Here is a 13,218-nt window from a genome sequence, read left to right as displayed (position 1 = left end):
ACGCCCACATACTGAGGGCTTGCTGTGTGTGGGCCTCACATGTCATTTAATCCTCAACCCTAGGGGGTGCGTCTTTTACGCCCACTCTACAGATGTGGAAAAGCTCACAAGGCTAAGAGTTGTGAGACTCCAATCCCAGGATGTCTGACTCCAGGGCCTGAACTTTCAGTTCTGGCAATGGCATACAGGAGGGAGATACTGGCTTATCTAAGAATGGACAAGCTGGGAAATATGAAGGTAGCTTTGCCTCTGGGCTTGCTGGAAAACTGGAGCAGAGGGTAGGTAGTGGGAATCAGAGCCAGCTTCTTCGTGGGAGGAGGCATTGGCACAGCGAGGTTTGGGCCATGAGCTTTGCAGACAGAGGCCTGAATTTTAGTCCTGTGCGCTGCTGCCTCCTAGCTCTGTGACCCTGACCAAGTGAATTCGTAAACTCTAAAACTTAGTTTTCTTATACGTAAAACCTTACCTCTGAGGGTGGTTGTGAAAATTAAATGAGATATCGAGTGGGCAGTGCTTAACACAGGGCCTGGCACAGAATATGTGCTCAGTCACCCTTAGCTGTTAGTGGAAGAAGTGGCTGTAGAAATGAGAGAGAAGATGGGAGCACATGGGGACAAGGAAAGCACGAGTTGCTGCAGAGGGCGCTCTCCTGTCTCACCTTGCCCACAGCACTAGTCCAGGCCTCCAGACTGTCAGCTCCATCTGTGCCAAAATGCTGGATCCTCCCCCCAGTGAGGATGAGCTCAAAGGAAAAGGGGAACCTGGAGAGAAGATGAGGTCAGGGAGGAGAATCGGACCAATGAGGGGGCTGTCAGGCTGGAGGTTGGGAAGAGAAAAGGGGAAGCTCAGTGAGCACAGGAGGGCTATTACCTGTCAAGGTCACCTGGGTCAGTGGGTGGGGGGCTCACACCCAGACATACAATATCCTGGGGCTGTATGAGGCTGAGGGGTTCAGGGCTGTTTTCTGATGCAAACATTTCCAGAGCTGCTCCCAGCACACACCATAGGCGGGGGGGAGCTAAGGAGAAGGGAGATAGTCAGGGGTAGCAGACCTCTGCCCCCACTGTCATAGTTCCCATTTACCAGATATTTATTCTGTGTCAAGCCCTTTGCCCATATATGATCCCATGAAATCTTCACAATAACCCTATGAGGTGTTATACTCAGTCCTGTTTGGCAGATGGGGAAACTGAGGGTCAGTTTCAGTAGCTCGCCCAAGACACATAGGTAGGAAGTAGCAGAGCTGGGATTCGACCCAGACAGTCTGACTTCAGAACAGATGCTCTTAACTATCACTCAATGCTGCCACCTGGCATGGTCTCTCTCTCATCCCCAGGACCCCAACCTATTCCCAGGCATGGCCCCACTTTCCCATCCCAGCCCTCACCTCTTTGTCCCTCTGCAGTACACTCACACCCATCCACTTTCTGTCCCTGTATCATCCCATCCCTTGGCTCCCCCTCACCATCCCGGCCCCTGCGAGGGGGTGAGGGTCCAGCTTTGTTGGTGACAGGACCACAGTACAGGAAGCCGCTGTAAGTAGCAGGCACCACCACCTCATTGTACACACCAGGGGAGGGGTCTGCAAGGGGAACGGGAAGTAGTAAGGTCAACCAAGTGCAATGGGATCACCTGACCCCCTCTGGGGAAGGGATGAAATGGAGAAAGACAGTGGGACCTGACTCCACTGGCAGCACAGCCAAGTAGAGCCCAGTGGAGCTGGATCCCTCACTACCCAGATTGCAAAACAGAGAGGCAGGGGGTAACGAGACGGGGAGGCCTCTGGCCCAGCCCCTGCCCACTGCCTCTCCCCACCAGCCAGCCAACCAGGCTGTTAGCTCTGGGTAGGCACCTCAGGGCATGTGCCATCCTGTAAGGGTCTCAGCCCCACTGGCCTGACCAATGGAGATGAGTGTAACGAAGCTGATCACTTCTTTGAGAGATCAGACTGTCTCCGGGGAGACTAGCCCTGACCTATGGATTGGCCCTGTCTGGGGTGGACCAGCACTAGCACCTGGAACACCCAGACCCTCCCCAGCCATGACCATCATCAGCTATCGCATGACATCAGGAGATAGGCCCTGGAGGATCTGAGGATTTGGGAAACTGCCCAGGCTGGGCCACTGTGATCAGCTAATTGGGGCCCCTTGGAAGAAGTGAATCATAGGTTGGGTCTGAGAATTCCTGTGGGGCAGAGAGGAGGCACTTGGGGGATGACCTGGGGGCACGAGGCCAGGGCAGCTGCCATCAAGGGCTGGTGGAGACCAGGGCTCCTCGCCCTCGAAGGCCTCAACACAGAGGAGCTGGGTCATGTTCTTCAGCAGGTTGGGTCCTGCCACAGCTGCACACAGTGCCTGCAGGGAGGGAAGGGCCTCTGTCAGCCCCAAATCCCAAACAGAGCTTTGGGGACAGTCGTATGATCACCCAAAACAGTCCCCACCACCCAAGTCTAGGCATTCCAACCCCAGAGAGTGTTTCCTGACCCCTCCTCCACCCCAGATCAGCCCTGCTCTGTCCCGCCTACCTGGAGAAGCTGGCTATGATCTGGGTACTGAGGGTGGGGCTTCCGGAAGAGACCCAGCCGGTACTTTCGGGAGATGAACTCACCCCGGAGGCCAGGGGTCGCATCTGGATGCAGTCCCTCACCTGGGGGTAGGGTCCCTGCCCAGAAGCGGTTGGCACGATCATTTCCCAGGACAATGAACAACTGTGGGATGACAAGGGGCAAAGGCAGGTGACAGGAACTCAAGAGTCCTCAGATGTTCCATTCCTGTCCCCAGGCTGGCCCAAGGCCTGCTTCTGGATGCTCCCTTCTACCCCTCCCTCTTTCTCCCTCTTCTGCCCCTCACCTGCACTATCTCATTACTCCAGACACTCGTGTCCAGCTTCAGGCTCTGCACCTTGGAGATCCCGGAACCCAGGGCCCGGTGCTGACCTGTTTGAGGGTGTGTGAGGGTGTGAGGGGCACGGTGCATGGGTACCCTGAGCCCTCTAGTCCCAGACCTCCTGTTCCCCACATAGGCTTGAGGCCAGTCCTCACCTGCACACTGCTTGCAGATGACCACCCCCAAATTGACAGCGGCCCAGTCTGGGCGGGAGGACCCACAGTCTGCACAATGCCGGTTGGCCCGATTAGACCAGATCTTCTCAGCCACCTCGTAGTCAGACAGGGTCTCGGTTACTGCTTCCTGCAGAGCAGCCGCCCAGCTCTGCCGAGCACCCCCAGACTCGGCTGTGAAGCTGAGGGGTTGACAGTCAGTCCATGGGCATGGACCTACCCACCATGTCCCATCCCCCTAGCCTTTGCTGCAGGAGCCACCACAGGCCACACCTGGGGCAGCCCAGACCCTTCTGACATCTTGACCCAGCTCACTGGACTACCATCCGTGCACACCCTCTGACGTCCTACTGAGGAGGCCTCCAGTCCTCTGCACCCTTGTGCCTCCCCCAAAAGTCCCCCAGCCTTGCCTCCCACTGGCCCAGGCCCCACCTGAAGCAGCGATGGGGTGTGAGCAGGTCGAAGCTTCGACTCTTGGTCTCCCGAACGCTGCAGCCCTGCAGTTCGATGAAGCAGATCCCGATGCCCAGAGAGAAGGCCTGGTGGGGTCAGGGGGTGGGCATCGTGAGGTGCCAGAAGAGACTAGTTCAGGCCCCTCAGCCCTCACCCGGCTCTCCTCACCTGCTCACTCTTGTACAGTGCCAGCTCTCCAGGGCTCAAGGCAGCAAACACCTTGGCCTTGTGTCCACGCAGCTCCAGCATGCCCGTGCGGAGGGGTCGGGGTGGCTGGGGGGGCCTGGGGTGGCCCAGGAGGCGCTGCTCCTTCAGACAGGACTGCAGTGTGGAGCACCACGTGTCCCGCTGAGCTGGTGGGGATGGAGAAGCAGGTCAGTGGCTATTGCACACACAGCCTCCCTCCCTCCTGCCCTGACTCAGGGAGCTGTGGCCCTCACCCTCACTCTCTGTGCGGAACACGAACACCCTCTGGCCGGTGATGACCTGGAACTTGTTGTCCTTGCTGCTGCGGGTCATCTCAATGGCAGTCAAAGGTATCACACCCTTAGGGAAGGGGTCCTGCAGAGAGAGAGCTCAATGACCCACGAGGACAGGAACTGAACCATGTGTGCCAACCCCTGATTTTATGAGATTGGCATTCAATCCACAAGCAGTGGGTACAGCTGCTAAGCCAGCTACTTTAAATGCTGACATCAGTCATGCAGTCACTGCCCCCCCACATACACCATGGACTTCCCTCCTTCCAATTCTGAGCCCCTCTCAGCCCTCCCTCTCCCTCATCTCCATGTCACATCTCCTAGCCCCCCACCTTGTCACTGCCAAAGTACATCAGACTCCTCCCGTTGAACTGCACAAAGCGTCTCTGGAAGACATAGTTTCTGAGGAAGGAAGAAGCCAAGATCACTGTTTGAGGTTGCATGGGGTTAGGGGGATCATAGGGTCTGGGGGCACTTTCCCGTGCAACCACCTCCCAGCTTCTCTCTTCTCCCTCCCTTCCCCTCCCAGCACCCACCCCTGAGGGGAGAGCTTGTCTAGCCAGCCACTGAGCAGGGGCGTGGGGCGGTCTGCCGTGAAGGAAAAGCTGGCATAGGGTGAAATGAGGTCATCACTGGTCTCCTCTGTTTCCAGGGTGGGTGATAAGAGAGTGGAGTCTCCAGGTAGCTCAAGGCTGGCATAGCCAGCATCCTCCCGTGCCTCCAGATCCTGCCTGCTGAGCCTTATGGGGGCCAAGACAGGGAGGGACACACATTAGACAAGTACCCTGGACACCCTCTTTGTACCTTCTCCATCCTACTCACATCACCTAAGAATAGAATGCCTAGCAGGTGCTGGATCTGCTTTTCTTTTCTTTTTTTCTTTCTTTCTTTTTTTTTTTTTTTTTTTTTTTTTTTTGAGATGGAGCTTCGCTCCTGTTGCTGAGGCTGGAGTGCAACGGTGCGATCTCGGCTCACCGCAACCTCCGCCTCTGGGGTTCAAGCGATTCTCCTGCCTCAGCCTCCTGAGTAGCTGGGATTACAAGAATACGCTACCACGCCCGGCTAATTTTGTATTTTTAGTAGAGATGGGGTTTCTCGATGTTGGTCAGGCTGGTCGAAAATTCCTGACATCAGGTGATTCACCCGCCTTGGCCTCCCAAAATGTTGGGATTACAGGCGTGAGCTACCACGCCCAGCCTCTTTTGAGACAGGGTGTCTCTCTCTCTCTGCTGCCTAGGCTGAGCACAGTGGTGCAATCATGGCTCACTGCAGCCTTGAACTTCTGGGCTCAAGGGATCCTCCCACCCTGAGTAGCTGGGACTACAGGCATGTGCTGGCCACCACACCTGGCTAATTTTTTAATTTGTATTTTTAGTAGAGATGAGGTCTCGCCATGTTGCCCAGGCTGGTCTCAAACTCCTGGGCTCAAGTGATCCTCCCACCTTGGCCTCCCAAATTGTTGGGGTTACAGGCGTGAGCCACTGTGCCCAGTCTGGATCTGCTTTTCAAACAGGGGAATAGGGAGGTTCAAAACCCTTAAGATTGGCATGGAGCTGCTTTCCTGAGCATACTTGGAATTTTTATTGGGAAAATTTCAGTCCATCTTCTGTGCCATTAATATGACTCGGATGGAAAAGACGGGGAAGGGCTGTGTAGATGGCTGCCTGTCATGGTTGCCCATGGCTAATCAATATGTCTTGACTCTTTCTCCAAAACGTTCTTGAACTCTCCCTGGACCAAGCACCAAGTTCCTATCAACTCTCACCAGGGTGATACAAATTCCCTAACTGGTCACCTGCTTTCATTCTTGCCCTCCCTCCCACACTCATTCTCCCACAGGCACCAAAGTGCTCTTTTACAAATGCAGATGGGACCATTTTACTCCCTTGCAGGAAGCCTTTAATAATGTCCCATTTGCACTTTGGTTAAACCCAAATTCCAATGGGCTGCAAGAACTTGTACACTAAGGCCCATAGACACTCCCCTGACTGCATCCTGTGTTGCCCTGGCCCTTGCTTACAGCCACATTCTCCTCCGTGTTTCAGAGCCTTTGCACACACTCTTCCCTCTACCTAGAACTTGCCTCCTTCCATGCTTCCCTGGGCTGCTTTTTTCTCATCCTTCAGGTCTCTGCTTATGTCATCTTCTCAGAGAGGCCTCCCTTAACTAATCTGAGTAGATTCCTCAATTATTCTCTATCACTTTCCAGGGGTTCTCAACCTCAACAGCACAAAATAACTTGGGAAACATTAAAAAATATCAGTACATGGGCTCCACACCAGACACTTAAATGTGAACCTCTGGGAGAGGGCCCAGGCACTTGTAGTTTTAAAAGTTCCCCAGCTAACGCTGAGAACCGCTCCTGCAGCCTGTTTCCTACTTCACTGAGAAATTGAAGTAATCAGATAAGAACCCCCACAGACTCCCAGTGCCATGTTTACCCAACTTCACGCACATATTCTGCCTTCCTCCTGTGACTATAATAAACACCCGTGTCTAAAGCCAGACCCTCCTCTGTGCACTTAAGCCTATTGCTCTCACCCACACAATCACTCTAGACATCCCTCACTCTCCTCTCCCGTACGTAACTGTCCCTCCCTACCAGATCATTCCTATTCACCTACAAACCTACATAACATTGCATCCAGTAAAAACTCTTCTTGGACGGGTACGGTGGCTCACGCCTGTAATCCCAGCACTTTGGGAGGCCGAGGCAGGCGGATCACGAGGTCAAGAGATCGAGACCATCCTGGCCAACATGGTGAAAAACCCTGTCTCTACTAAAAGTACAAAAATTAGCTGGGCGTGGTGGCACATGCCTGTAGTCCCAGCTACTCAGGAGGCTGAGGCAGGAGAATCACTTGAACCCAGAAGGCAGAGGTTGCGGTGAGCCGAGATCATGCCACTGCACTCCAACCTGGGCCACAGAGCAAGACTCCGTCTCAAAAACAACAACACAAAAACTCTTTTCTTGACTCTACTTCCTCTAGCAACAATCATTCCAACTCTCTGCTCTTCTTTGCGGAAAAATTCCTCAAAAGACACTGTCTATACTTTTCTATTCTCTCTTAAAACCCACTCTGACCGGGCTTTCACCCCATCACTCTGAGACTGTACTTGACAAGATCCCCAGTGACCTCCAATTCCAAGGGTCAGTTCTAAGTCCCATCATACACAGTAGCAGACCCCTCAGAAAGCGTTGGACACAGTTGGCCTCTCCCTTCTTCTCCTCCATTTTCTTCACTTTGCTCCTATGACATCATATTCTCCTGGCCTTTTATTTGCTGTCTATTTCTCTTCTGTCCATTTTGTAGATTCTTCCTCTTCTCCCAAACCTCTAGATATGGGAGTGCATGAGGGCTTTGATCTTGGTCCTCTTCTCTATCTGCACTCACTCACAGCTCTATGCACCCATCTAAGCGCTGACAACTCCCAAGTTTAGGTCTCTAGCTCTGACCTCTCCCCAGACTCTAGACTTGTCTACCTGGTGGTCTATTTTTCACCTCTTCTTGGAGGTATAACTTACACCTCAAATTCAACACTTCCAGAACTGCACTCCTGATCTACCCTCACCTCCCACCTGCCTTAGCACAGTCTTTCCCATCTCAGACCGTGGCGGCTCCAGGAACTTTCAGGTGCTCAGGACAGTGCTATCCAGCAGAAGTCAATGCGAACCAAATATGTAATTTTAAACTTTTCAGTAGCCATGTTTAAAAAAATTAAAAGAAACAGGTGAAATTAATTTTAATAATATATTTTATTTAACCCAATATATCCTAAACATTAACATTTTAGTATGTAATCAACATGAAAATGACTATTTTTACTACATAAAAATTCTGTAATCAACATAAAATATAAACATAATTTATGTTTATATTTATTATATTCATCCAGTATTGCTTTTTCTCATATTAAGTCTTTGAAATCTAGCAGGTGTTTTACATTTATTGTGCATCTCAATGGAGACTAGCCACATTTCATAGGCCCAGTAGTCACGTGTGGCTAATGGCTACCATACTGGTCAGCACCAGCTCAGACGGAAGCCCTCAAGGTCATTCTTGACTGCTCTTTTTTTCTCACACCCCAAGTTAATCTGACAGTTTGCCTTCAAAATAAAGCCACTTGTCATCATCTCCGCTACTATCACTGTACTCTGAGGTCTCTCACCTACATTACTACAAAAACCTCCCCACTGGTCTCTCTGCCTCTCCTTTTGCCCCCTACAGACCACTCCCAACACAGCAACCAGGGAGATCCCTTTATAAAGTCAAAACCCCTCAATGGCTTCCCATTTCACTTAGAGTAAAAGCCAAAGTCCCTACAAGCTCCTGCCTTATCTGGCCTCTTGTTTTTGTTTTGTTGGTTTTTAAAAAAAAAAAAACAAAAAAAAACAGGGTCTCACTCTGTTGCCTAGGCTGGAGGGCAGTGGCATGATCTTGATTTACTGCAACCTCCACCTCCCTGGTTCAGGTGATTCTCCTGCTTCAGCCTCTCTAGTAGCTGGGACTACAGGTATGCGCCACCACTCCCAGCTATTTTTCCTTTTTTTTTTTTTTTTTTTTGAGACAGAGTCTCACTCTGTTGCCCAGGCTGGAGTGCAGTGGCATGACCTTGGCTCACTGCATGCTCCACCTCCCGGGTTCCCACCATTCTCCTGCCTCAGCCTCCTGAGTAGCTGGGACTACAAGTGCCCACCATCACACCTGGCTATTTTTTTGTATTTTTAGTAGAGACGAGGTTTACCATGTTGGCTAGGCTGCTCTCGAACTCCTGACCTCAGGTGATCCGCCCACCTTGGCCTCCCAAAGTGCTGGGATTACAGGCATGAGCCACTGTGTCCGGCCCTTATCTAGCCTCTTTCACCTCTCTGACTTCATCTCCTGCCATTCCTCCCACCATGGCCCACCTGCCCCAGCCAAGATGCCCTGGCCTCCTCACTGCTCCTGGATCCCCTTGGGCATACACCCGCCTTGAGGTCTCTGTTCCAGTCACTCGCCCTACCTAGGGCACTCTTCCCCCAGTTATCTTCATGGCTAACTCCTTCACCTCCTTTCCTTCAAGTTTTTGATCAAATGCCATCTTCTTAACACTCTGCTAACTGTAAATGAAAAATTGCAGTGCCCCCAGCCAACCTCCCAGCCCTCTTACCCTGCTCTATTTTTTCCATGGCACTTAATACCTTTTAAACATTCTATAATATTTAATGTATTATGTTTATTGTTAATGGACTACCTCCCCACAAGGGCAGGGATTTCTGTGTACACTAATCTATCCCAAGCATCTACATCTCGTATAAGATAGTTGTTCAATAAATATTTGTTGAATGAAAAAACGAAAAGCACTTCTCCTAGTTGGGCATGGTGGCTCACGCCTGTAATGCCAGCACTTTGGGAGGCCAAGGCGGGAGGATCATCTAAGGTCAGGAGTTCGAGACCAGCCTGGCCAACATGGTGAAACTCCATCTCTACTAAAAATACAAAAATTAGCCGGGCGTGGTGGCATGCACCTGTAATCCCAGCTACTCAGGAGCCTGAGACAGGATAATTGTTTAAACCCAGGAGGCGGAGGTTGCAGTGAGCCGATTGTGCCATTGCACTCCAATCTGGGCAACAGAGCAAGACTCCATCTCAAAAGAAAAAAGAAAAGAAAAGAAAGAAAGAAAAGCACCTCTCCCAATTTTCCATTATACGACCATTCGTTTGTCTACTTGTTTTATTCCCAGTCTGTCCCACTGAGTCACAAGTTGCCTGAGGGTGCCACTGGGTCTGTGATACTCATCTTGTATCTTGAGTACCTGGCTGGTGAATACTCAATGCACGTTTGTTGAATAACTGGATACACGGCCACCACCGACTCACCTGCTCCTCCCTCCCACCACTTCCCTGTTTAGTACTCACCTGTGTTCAGCCCTGTCCTGACAAACACTTCTGCCCTCTCTTCTGTCGGGGGCCCCTGGAGTCCCCACAGGTTGGACACCATAGTACAGACAACCAGGATCCATTATGTGCACTGGCAGGAGGAGAGGGGAACGCACAGGGAAGAGGAGATTGCTGGGAGTGTATGAGGTCCTGAGGGCACTATCCCTCTCCCCCAACCCATGATAATCCAGTTACCTGTGCCTGCTGTGGGCCTGAGGGCAGGGGTGGGGGCAGTGGTTTGGGAGCTGTCTGGGGCCCTGAAGGGAAAGGTCTATTGGTTACTTAGGCAGAGAGGAGGAACAAGCCTTCATGCCCTGCTCCCCGCCTCCGCCTCTGTCCAATTCATGCTCTCCTCCCCACGCCCCCCAGCATCAGTCCCTAGGGAGCCAACCCCACTCACTTTTCCTGAGCTGCCTGTGCCCTGCCTCTTAGGTCCAGGCCGAAGTAGATGGAATTAGGCATCATCTCCACAGTATTTAGGGCTGAAGACTGCTCAGTGGAGGAAGTGGGGAGAGGAGGCGGCCTTGGGCTGGGCTCTGGGCTCCTGGACACTCCTGGTTCCCCGAGGACTGGGCTCAGCCCAGGTCTCTGAGTGATGGCAGGGCCACTGAGTCCACCAAACACGGTCCTGGGCTTCGGCACGGGTTTAGGGGGCTGGGTTTGGGGAGCTGGGCTGGAGGATGGTTCCATGGCACTATCTGATTTGGGATCCAGGGAGCCCTCTTCGGTGCCTGTCTGCAGCAGGCGCAGAATGCGTTTCCGGTGCCCTGTGGCGCTGATGCCCAACTGCTTCAGCTCCTCGTGGCCCAGGCCCCGGGCTGCACCTGCTGTAGCCAGGCCACGCCGTCGGAACGTGTCTGCATACTGCTCCAGGTGCACCGTGGCCAGCCACACAGCGATGTCCAGGTCCTGAGGGGCAGCCATGGGGGCTCAGGCCATTGCTGGGGGGAGGGGCAGGGTGAAGGGAGGGCTCAGGCTGAGAATCCCCCTCCCTGCCCCAAGGTCTGAGGCCTGGACAGTGAGCACCAGCCTTCAATCTTCCTCCAAAGAAAGATGCTGACAGGCCTGCGATCTGGAAGCAGATCCATCCCAGAACAACAGCAATGGCTCTCTACTTAGGGAAGGGACTTCATTTGAAGTTAAGGAAACTGAGGCCCAGAGAGGGGAAGGGGCTTGCCCCAGGTTCACAGCAAGTCAGTGCTAGAGTTGACCCCTCAGCTCCTGCCCACCCTGGGTCTGGGTCAAAGCTCTGCCCCTGCCTGACTGCACATCCAACTGAATAAGCATGGGACAAGATACTAGAATGCTGTGGGGCAGAGTGGGATTGGGAGATGCAGAAGAGGGGCCAATGATGTGGCCAGATCAGCTGTAGACTAAGGTGGGGAGAGGGGCAGCCTAGGTAGGAGGAAGGAGGTGCAGACCCCGCTCCCTCTTGTTTCCAGAGCCGAGGTATACAGGCCTGCCATCCTAATCCTGGTTGTTCCCAGTCCCTCCTCCCCTTCCACCTATTGTCTCTGCTCAGACTTCCTTCCTGTCCCTCCAGCCCTGGCCGCCTCCACATCCTGCCTGCCTTGGTCAGGCTGCCCTGAGAGCCCTAACCAGTCCTAATGTGTGGGATCCCGGCCCTGGGTGGAGGCTAATTGAAGAATAAGGATGCGGGCGGAGAACCAGGCCAGAGAGATGAGGGACCAGAGGTCAGGGGTACTCCAGAGGTACCCACTGGCAGCATGTTCACATGCTGTTCACATGTGTGTGCACATGCCCTGTAGCGGTTCAGCAGTGTGAAATGCCAACCCCTCACCTCTGCTTTCTCCAAGCCTTCCTTTTCTGAGCTTGCTTTTCCCTGCCCATTCCCTTGGGCTCAGGTCTCTGCTCTGTCCCCCTTCTGCCAGCCTGACCCTGACCCCAGTCTATTTCATAGACCTGTCTCTAATTCTGTGGCCCCTGAGTTTTATCTCTGCCTTGTCCCTGTCCCTGCCCCACTCCATCTCAACCTCTCAATCCTTCTTTGTCCCTCTCCTTGTCCCACCGTTTTGCTCTCTGTCATTAAGCTTGTTCCTGACTCAGTCTCCAATTCTAACCAGATCTTGAGTTGTATCTGTGTCTCTGTCTGCCTCTGAGCCTGGGTTTCTGTCTTCCTCCTCGGCCTAGGCTCTCTCCTTGTTGCTCTTATGCTCTGTCGGTGACCAGGACGCCCTCTCCGTCCCAGCATCAGTGCGGGCCTCCTTCTGCCTCTCTCCAGCTGGGCCTCATTCCCAAGCCAGGGCCCGCGTGCTGACCCTCGGGCCCTGACTCAGGACCTGGTTTCCCGGTGACTCAGGCCGGGCTCGAGAGCACGGGACTGGGAGCCGAGGTACTCGCGGAACAGGAGCGGCGGGGGCGGGGCGGGCAGTGGCAGGCAGCGCAGGCTGCGACGAGGGAGGGGGCGAGGAGGGATGATGGGGCAGAGGCCGGGCAGCAGGAGGGAGGGGCGGGTTGTGGCGGGGAGGGGGAGGGCCGCCGGCGCCGAGGGGACCCTGGGAGCCCACGAAGGCCCTCGAGAAGGTGATGGGGAGGAGTCTGGGAAGCAGGGACCCGGGGGGCGCGGGGGTCCTCACCTCACTACGCGGCCGCCGTCCGCTCGCGGGTGCCCGCCGCGCGTCCGAGGCTCCGGGTCCCGCCGCGCCGGCCCCGCCTCCCCTCTGCCCTCCCTCGACGGGCCCAGCCCCGCCCCGCCCGGCCGGTTCCCTCCGCGGGGCCCCGGCCACTCCTTGTGCAAGCGCAGGCCTCCAAAGGGTTTGGGCTCCTTGCCCAACCGCCGCGCTTATCTCCGAGTCTGCCCCCAGTGTGCCCTCTCGCAGGCCGAGAAAGGACCAGAACACGTTGGGACCAAGACAACCTCAGGGAGAGGGACAAAGAGGCAGAGACCGGGACGGAGATTGGGACGGAGGTAGAAACTGAGAAAGGGAGAGTGCCAGGGAAGGTTTTGCATCCTCTCTGCTGCACCCGTGCCCTCCAGTCCTGCCAAAAGTGAGGAGGAAAGGTCGAACCATAAGCCCTCAGGGCACCTCTCCTACGCCCAGCAGGGTGCTGGACCCTGGCAACCAGTTTAGTGGGGGGACAGAAGCTGGACATCCAGAATTCATGGGGAGCCACAACCTTACAAGCTGCCCAGAGACTTGGCCTGGGCAACAAGCGCAGAGGCCCAGCAGAGGGGTCCCCGTCTGTTTCTCCCCACTTCCATTCCTAAGGGCCTGGCCTAGGTTCCTCCGAGGGATGAAGGTCCGCAAGGCAGCATCCCTACATCCAAACCAAGGTTTGGGGCTGC

General features: G+C 54.2%; 1 protein-coding gene across 5 annotated transcripts in view; it reads right to left on the bottom strand.

Annotated features, from left to right (window-relative positions):
- Positions 1-12,573, bottom strand: part of ARAP3 (ArfGAP with RhoGAP domain, ankyrin repeat and PH domain 3) — a 28,848-nt gene extending 16,275 nt beyond the window's left edge. For 2 of the 5 annotated variants that reach the window (XM_050794872.1, XM_050794874.1), the window contains exons 1-16: positions 12,509-12,573; positions 10,312-10,852; positions 10,107-10,168; positions 9,891-10,002; positions 4,527-4,730; positions 4,323-4,392; positions 3,952-4,072; positions 3,680-3,864; positions 3,491-3,597; positions 3,041-3,240; positions 2,850-2,935; positions 2,525-2,707; positions 2,219-2,354; positions 1,466-1,582; positions 871-1,018; positions 659-761 (exon numbers count right to left, since the gene is read on the bottom strand). In XM_050794872.1, the coding sequence (XP_050650829.1) occupies positions 659-761; positions 871-1,018; positions 1,466-1,582; positions 2,219-2,354; positions 2,525-2,707; positions 2,850-2,935; positions 3,041-3,240; positions 3,491-3,597; positions 3,680-3,864; positions 3,952-4,072; positions 4,323-4,392; positions 4,527-4,730; positions 9,891-10,002; positions 10,107-10,168; positions 10,312-10,835 (2,358 nt within the window). In that variant the 5' untranslated portion in view covers positions 10,836-10,852; positions 12,509-12,573. Of the gene's footprint in view, positions 1-658; positions 762-870; positions 1,019-1,465; positions 1,583-2,218; positions 2,355-2,524; positions 2,708-2,849; positions 2,936-3,040; positions 3,241-3,490; positions 3,598-3,679; positions 3,865-3,951; positions 4,073-4,322; positions 4,393-4,526; positions 4,731-9,890; positions 10,003-10,106; positions 10,169-10,311; positions 12,272-12,508 lie in introns of those variants that run through there. The other 3 variants (XM_050794876.1, XM_050794873.1, XM_050794875.1) reach the window with 3 other exon arrangements.
- Between the last annotated feature and the right edge of the window lie 645 nt (positions 12,574-13,218).

The sequence above is a fragment of the Macaca thibetana genome, chromosome 6, assembly GCF_024542745.1.
Source record: "Macaca thibetana thibetana isolate TM-01 chromosome 6, ASM2454274v1, whole genome shotgun sequence".
Taxonomy (NCBI): Eukaryota; Metazoa; Chordata; class Mammalia; order Primates; family Cercopithecidae; genus Macaca; species Macaca thibetana.
The sequence above is the reverse complement of the archived record's forward strand: the minus strand, read 5'-3'. Positions and strand labels throughout refer to the sequence as shown.